General features: G+C 36.2%; 1 protein-coding gene across 1 annotated transcript; it reads left to right on the plus strand.

The window, feature by feature from the left end:
- The first annotated feature begins 2,097 nt into the window (after window positions 1-2,097).
- LOC112509711 lies at window positions 2,098-8,095 on the plus strand. Its single transcript, XM_025114811.1, has 6 exons — window positions 2,098-2,516; window positions 3,766-3,957; window positions 4,136-4,375; window positions 4,878-5,095; window positions 5,351-5,605; window positions 7,677-8,095. Exons 1-6 carry the CDS (start codon window positions 2,174-2,176, stop codon window positions 7,986-7,988), a joined length of 1,560 nt encoding a protein of 519 aa, XP_024970579.1. The 5' UTR covers window positions 2,098-2,173; the 3' UTR covers window positions 7,989-8,095.

Here is an 8,095-nt window from a genome sequence, read left to right on the forward strand (position 1 = left end):
ATAAAATCAAACAGTCTTATTGGTTCAGATTTCAAACTAACAACACCTTTTATTAATCAGAAGTGAAATAATGCTTCAGACTTCAAAACTTTTAAAAAAACAAACGCACCTAATGAATATGTTTCACTTTTTACAAATTATATCATTATAATCGTCTCATCAATGCCTTTAGAATGAGACCAATATTGAATATTTTTCGATTTAATTTCATATTATTAAATAACATAAATACGTAGTGAATTATTTTTAAAACTTTTATTTTACACCTTATAGTTTTCATATTTAATTTGTTTTATATTTCTTATTTTTTTTTTCATTTATATTTTACACACTTAATTTACAAATTTAAAGTTGTTGAAATAAAAGTTTAAATCATGCTATAGCAGACGCCATAAGGTCTTATTATAACAGTGGAGACTCGTCTTACGTCATATCATGCTATAGCAGACGCCATAGCATGCTTTTTTGAATACTGGTGTGATTACATGCGACCTTTGTCGTGATTCAAGTTACCCGCACATCATCGTGTTGACCATTTTCCATTATCGTATGTGATTTCTTAGTAAATTTATACAGAATCTAACCATTTTCCAAACTTTTTTCTATTTGATATTAAATTTAACCGTGACCATAAGGGTGATGTCTGATTGGTTTGAGTTTGATCTTCAAATGTCTGGAGGTCTCAGGTTCAAATCCAAAAAGGAATAAAAATCCCGTTGTGGCCACACATGTTCAAATGCGGCGACTTAGGGCTATATGCAAAGCAGGTGGTCGTATGGGGATTAGTCGGCTCGTATAGCGGGTTGGATATCTAAGTTAATAAAAAAAATTAACTGCAAGATAAAATTGGAATAATTGTAAATTGGCAAATAATTGTATTTTTTTTCTTCCCAATTTCGTATTTAAACATTTGACAAAAACTTTTAAAAACATTTTTTCTACATAAAGTATTGTTTATTGAAATAAAAGTCTGGCAAACCAACTCTACCAAATAAAACTTGTTCTCATTGTAGTTTTAAAATACATATGGTGACACACAACAAATTAATACCGTTGCACCTTTCACGAACCTAATTTTTTTTTACCTTTCGACGGAAGAATAATACGGTGGCACGTGCCACCGTATGTACCACTATAATTCCGTCTCTGCCATCACTTACTGGGTAAGACTCTAGGTCATTGTCTTCGTTCTTACCGGATAAGATTCTTGGTTCTTGTCATACTATTATTAGTTAAAGTAATGTGACTTGATAAGTGCTTATTCGGGTAAGCATTTAGGGGCTGTTTACCAAATTTTTTATTAAGTCCTGTATGGATAAATTTGTCTGTTTGGATAAATAAGTGTTGTTGTTTACTTTTTTTTATCTGAACCAACAGTCTGAATAACACAAATGACCGATTTACCCCCAACATTAATTATTTGAACATCAAAACAAAAAATCATAAAGAGGCCGAAGATGGGGTGTCTCATATGGGAATGAGGCAGTGTTTTAAATAAGGGGTAGGGGTGCCATTTTTATGGCTGAATGGGAACAACACACCATTTCTGTCTGTACGATTAAACCATGTTCTGTGCGAATAAACTGTAAGTAAACAACCCAAATGAGCTGTGCGAATAAGTCAAATAGACCAATAAGCCTAATTAAACCGCAAGTTAGTAAAAGTCTCCTTAGTGTTAAATATAAAATAATTATTAAATAAATGATATAAAATAAAAACTATAAATAACAAAAATATCACTTAATGAATTATTAATTGCATTATCAATCCACTAATAATTATATATATTTAATTAATTTCGTACGGCAATCTTTTCCGATCAATAAACCGCAAAATCCGGTGCCAGCCGTTACCTTTTCCGGCCAACCACGGGGCCCATACAAAACCAACCACCGCTGTCATCAGCCACCGTCCCACTAACTCCATTCTGCTAACGTGGCGCAATATCCGCCGTAGATCTTCATGTTCTTCAATATCCTAATCATTCGCCTTCCACTCAATTTACAATATTTACCCCTATACTTTTTCAAAGTTTCAATTTTACCCCCCCAATCATTCTCTCTTCTTCAGCCGCTCATGCAACCACCGCAAAGTCCCACATCTATTAAGTCTACACAGACAATTATGAGCAAAACCTCAGGGGATTGAAGTTCCGGTGAATCGGAATTGATCAATGGATGAGGTCAACGGTGTGATGCCTCCGTACGCCGCCGGTGCCGGCGTTGGATTCGGATTTGGAGGCAATGTTCCGAGAGTATCGAAGGACGACTGGAGGTTTCACGCGACTGAGTTTGCGAAGGGAGTGGCGGAATTGAGTGTTGAGTTTGGGAAAGGATGTAGGGATGTGGTGAAACAAAGTGTATTGAGAGATGATTCGTTCGTTGTGAGGAATTTGGGAGGTCCGTGTAAGTCTGCGTGTATGAAATTGAGGTTTTTGAATGAGTATTTACCTGAAGATCGCGATCCAATGCACTCGTGGAGCGTCATTTCCGTCGTTTTCGCCGTCGTTATTGCAGGTAATTCCGGTTTGTTCAGTAAGCGATTTTCCATTGTTTTTTCTTTTTCTTTCTGGAAATTGGAAGGAAAATCGATACTGAATTCCTATTGTAGTTTTTTGAATCTTCTAATTTGTGATATAGTTCTCTGATTTGTGGTCTACTGAATTCATCAATTATGAACAAAATCTTTCTGGAATTCAACCTTTTTTGTAGAGATGATGAAATAATGGACTTTTTCCTCTTCGTGGTTACCTGATTTTGATTAATTAGGTTCAGTTACAAGCAGAATAAACGTAATTTCTTGAGTTATTCTCATCGAATGATCACTTCAAATTCAATCGAGCATCATAATCTCTACACTTTAGTATTGCGAATTACTTGGTCTCTATGGTTGACGTACTAAAGCAGCTCATCTGGTCAAGATTTCCATGTAGTTAGTGTTGATGAGATGAATTTTTGTTAGTTATTTTCCAGATTAATCTACTTTTATGCTAACTGTGGTTTGAGAGATGATCTTTCTCATTCATATGCTTGATTTTGATTTTATTCAGAATGAATATATTTACATCAAAGTTCAAAATGCTTAAAAGTTTGATGGGAGGACTGCAAATAATTAAAGGGGTGATAAAGATATGCTATATCTAAACTTCAAAAGTTGATTACTCTGAATAACCATTCAGTATCTGAAAGAAGGAACAAGGAAGCTCATGGTGGATCAAATGACCCATAGAGAAATGGCGATAACATTAGGTTTAGATGAAAGGGAGTTCTAAACAGAACCTCTTTTGAAAGGGAGTCTTAGATGAATCATATGATTTAATAGGCAACAGACAGACACACATTTGGTAGAAAAATTCTGTTCTAGAATTGCTGCATCTACGACAACCATCAGGACTAAATCATGCTAATTTTTAACCGGGGGAGAAATGTAGAATCAAAAAGTGCAACTAAGGACAAGGGTTAAAGGGTGCAGAACTACGATTGTGAATCTATGTTATGGGAAGTGGAAAGGCACTTGTTATGGATTTACAGAATGGATGATGTGATGATCCTGAGGATTAAGTACTTTTGGCATGGTTGTCGCTGATTTTTGGCAGTCTCTATATTCTGCTTTGTTCCAACTTACAGTCCGATATGCAAATGCTATAGGTTCATAAGATGGCAAACAAATAAGATTCTGATTTGATTTTCATCTATATATGTATGTGTGTGTGCATTTCCAGAGTGCTATTGAACATCTCACTGATACGTGGTCAATTATATGCAGTTCTGATTGTAACCTCTGAAAGTGATACAACCGCACCATTGATACAAAAATTGCACATAGATCCTCCAAATGCTACTCGCATACTGTTACCGGATGGCAGACACTTGGCTTATCAGGAGCAAGGTGTTCCATATGAGAGAGCTCGCATTACCCTGGTTGCATCACATTCTTTCCTTTCATCACGACTCGCAGGTAGAATATATGATACAAGTGATAACTTCCAGAACATTTCTTCATGAAAACTAAGAGGAAAATACAAACGAAGAGAAAAGATAAAATTGTTGAATTGTGGCTAAAAGAGGAGTTGAGGGATAGAATCTGCTGTTGCTGATGTTTCACATATGTTCGCTCTTTTTTTTTATCCAAATAGGAATACCTGGGATTAAGGCTTCACTACTACAAGAATTTGGTGTTCGCTTGGTAACATACGATCTTCCTGGGTTTGGGGAAAGCGATCCTCATCCTGGCAGGAACCTTGAGTCATCAGCAATGGACATGTTGTATTTGTCGTATGCTGTGCATATAACGGAAAAGTTCTGGGTGGTGGGATACTCGGGTGGAAGCATACATACCTGGGCTGCACTCAAGTACATTCCTGACCGAGTTGCAGGTATGCTATTCCCTTCTTTATATTACATGTTAGATGCATTTTCATTAGCAGTTGTGCACATATAGGGCGTGTCAGTTTGGTACGAGGACTGGACGGGCCTGGACTGGATTGGACAAGCAAGTGTGAGGTAGGAGGATGAAAGAATTGCGAAAGGTTTTAGGGTTTTAATTTGACATGGGTAGTTTAGTAATTTACAAATCTTGTTCTTTCTCCCTGATTTCCGTCCCACCTATTTTGGTGGGACAAAAAGAATGCAGTTTTATCCCACTTGGTCATGTCCTCCCCAGTTTAAAGTGGCGCCAAACGTGGCACAACAAGGACTGGAAAAACTAAATTGTGATTTTTTGCTTTTTACTATTACAGTATTTTAAATGCCATCAGTGCCCTGCAACAGCACAACACACTATTGAAAGTTATATGTACCAGAATTATCTCATTATTTTGTTTCACCAAGAATCAAATACTTTCCCTTTTCTCTGACCATCCTTGACTTAAATTACAGGTGCATTCATAGTATCACCTTTGATCAATCCATACGAACCAAGCATGAATAAGGTTGAGAAATATAGGACCTGGGAAAAGTGGACATCAAAAAGGAAATTTATGTACTTTTTAACGCGAAAGTTTCCAGCATTTCTTCCATACTTCTACCGCCGCAGCTTCTTGTCAGGAAACCTTGATCAAATAGATAAGTGGCTATGGATGTCACTTGGAAAAAGGGTTAGTAATCTTGACTGAAGATCACTTTATAAGTAAAAAGAGATGTAAATTCAAGTATTTTTTTTTCCAAAAATAACATCAAAAGAGGAACAGCTTCGTCTATGTGCATAATACATATTTGGATAATTTGAAGTGTTCAAATAATAAAGAGAAAACCCATTTGACGTTTGATTGATAATTCTGTTTAGTTTCAAAATTTCACTTCTATTGTGCCTTTCTATGAATGTCTGATTGGAGAATTCTTTGACTTGGCAGGACAAAGCTATGATAGAAGAAGTGAAATACCAAGATTTCTGGAAGAGGGATTTGGGGGAGTCGGTTCGACAGGGGAATGTAAAACCATTTGTAGAGGAAGCAATTTTGCAGGTATCAAGTTGGGGTTTTACGATCAGTGATCTCAGTGTCCAGAAGAAACGCCAAGGGAAAGGCGTCATCTTCTGGCTCAAGTCTATATATAAACGACCACAACAAGAGTTGACGGGCTTTCTTGGTCCAATACATATATGGCAGGTCGGTGCACTCTCTTCTCATTATGCTCAATGGTACCAATAAGTCCCATTTTTTTCATCTGTCATATATAATAAGTAGCAAAAGTTGGTTGGAGATTGCATGCCATTTCTTCAATAAAGTAGCCACTTATAATACTATCTGCACATAATTACAGATATCCGTCGTGTTTGGAGTAAATTAACGATCAACCTTTTTGTGATGCATAGATAAGTAAATAATGTATTGACCACGGCAAAAAAGTTTTTTATCTTGATTAAAATAGCCCCGTCACATTTTGCTCCATGTCTACGTTTTGTGTAAAACCTATTTCCTTTACGTTCCTCTGCCATGTTACATTGCCCTTCTACTTGTGCACACACTCCCACCAATATCTTTCTTGCTTGTTATATCTATTTGTTCTGTAAGGGCTTGTTTGCTAGCAGCTTAATGAGCTTAATGGGACTCATAGCTTATTCGGTCAACTATAATAGACAGTTTGGTAATGGTTTAATGATATAGAAAGTGGCTTATTCAGTAAGATTTCAAGGGGGAGCTTTATGCAGAAAGCAAGTTTTTTTTGTCAAACCCGTCCTTCCTAATTAAAAAACAGGCTCCTTCCATCTATGGGAAAACCCTCCCAAATAAAACCTTCCCGGTCAATACAAACAGATTAATCCACACAGATAGCTTTATCCATACAGGACTTGATGGAAAACCAACCAAACAGCCCCTAAGTCATGGGTATTGATGGAAATGGCCTTCTCTTCTTACCCCTCAGGGTAGAGACATAGAGGTACTGTCTGCTTACATCTTAACCTCTCTAGACGCTAGCTCTGGATGGGATTTATTGGGTTGTTTGGTTTGGTTTATTCCCATGGGTATCCACATCAAATTGAAGCTAATTTAAACATTCTTATATTTGAAAAATATTTAAGGTTACTTATCATAATAAACTTTTTTTTTTTTTTGTAAATTCTTAATAAACTTCATATCTTACATGTGAAATCTCTCGACTACGGGAATACTTGGGTGTCGGTTTTGCTATACGCCAAAAGAGCACAGGATAAGAAAATGAGTTGCTCATTTTGTCCCTCAAGATCCACCACAATTTCCTTTTCAGGATGTTCTTGTTGCAAAAGCTTCAACTTTACTCTGAAATTTTACCTATTTAGGCACCATTGTAATCACTACAGTTAGATGTGATTCCCGAGATAATGCAAATGATATCTAGGTATTTGGATAATAGATTGTGTATATATTTAGATACAAATTTTGTGGGATGATCACTTTTAGCAGTTTTAATTATTGGGGTAGGTTCAAATGAGAACCGTAAATGTTCTAAGAACCTACGAACCAACTATTTCTTGAATTATTCATGATGAATAACCCATCAATGAATGTCATGCATTTTCATTATTCATAATATACATCATGAATAATTCATTAATAACTGGTTCTCAGCTTCTCCAAATATTTACAGTTCTCATGTGCACATGTCCCTTAGGGTGTGTTTAGTACACTGGACAAAACAGAACAGAGATCACTGTTCCATGTTTGGCATGACTTTTATGTGAAACAAGTGTGTTCCATCCCCACCCCATGAAATAAGGTGGAACAAGCCTATATTTTACCTATATACTCTCAAAATAAAACCTATTCCCTTCTAAAACGTCAAATATGCATCCCTCTATATTTTATTTGTTCTTTAAATTTGGTTGTATTTTACTCTCTTTAAACTTTCACTTTACTGTTCTTAAAGTTTCATTTTTTATACACTAATACGTAAAAGCTATAAAAGAAAATTTGGAAATTCCATGAACTTCATATTTCAATATCATTTTTAGATATTATTTGTTAATTTTCGTTTCGATTGATTATTTGGTAGAAAACCACTAAACCACGCATTAGGGGTACATTGATCATTTTACCCGTCATGTTTTGTCCAGTCCTGTCTTACTAAACACTAAATGGATGTCTTGTTCTGTCATGTTCCATCTTGTCCTGTCATGTCTGGTACTAAACGCACCCTTAAAATATACACGGTTCTCATTTGCAACTGACCATTTTCGAAATTTTCTTACAATATTAACAGGGGATGGAAGATCGGGTGGTGCCACCATCAATGAGCGACTACGTGCAACGGGTTCTACCAGGAGCAATGGTGCATAAGCTTCTTTACGAGGGCCACTTCACCTACTTTTACTTTTGCGATGAATGCCATAGACAAATGCTCACCACAGTATTTGGCAACCCACAAGGTCCGTTGCCCATTAAGCTCGATTCAGCTCCCATCGAGAACAACAACAGCAATGAAGAAACCGGAGAAACAAAAGAAGAAGAAGAAGAAGAAGAAGAAGAAGAAGAAGAGGTACAAGTTACTTATTCAGACACTACTTTTCTTTAGTTTAGATTTACATGCACATTTTATAGATGCATACACAACAGGTTTGCTAGAAAGTACTATGACTGCACAGAACCCATTGCTAAATAAGTAATAACACTTTGTAGGCT

Source organism: Cynara cardunculus (genome assembly GCF_001531365.2).
Source record: "Cynara cardunculus var. scolymus isolate 2C chromosome LG 3, CcrdV1, whole genome shotgun sequence".
Lineage (NCBI taxonomy): Eukaryota > Viridiplantae > Streptophyta > Magnoliopsida > Asterales > Asteraceae > Cynara > Cynara cardunculus.

What these genes read in the sequence shown, in the direction of transcription:
- LOC112509711 (XM_025114811.1), top strand. Translation starts at nt 2,174, where the DNA reads ATGGATGAGGTCAACGGTGTGATGCCTCCGTACGCCGCCGGTGCCGGC. An exon ending in TTTCGCCGTCGTTATTGCAG is followed by an intron (nt 2,517 to 3,765) that starts GTAATTCCGGTT and finishes AATTATATGCAG; the next exon opens with TTCTGATTGTAACCTCTGAA. An exon ending in CATTCCTGACCGAGTTGCAG is followed by an intron (nt 4,376 to 4,877) that starts GTATGCTATTCC and finishes CTTAAATTACAG; the next exon opens with GTGCATTCATAGTATCACCT.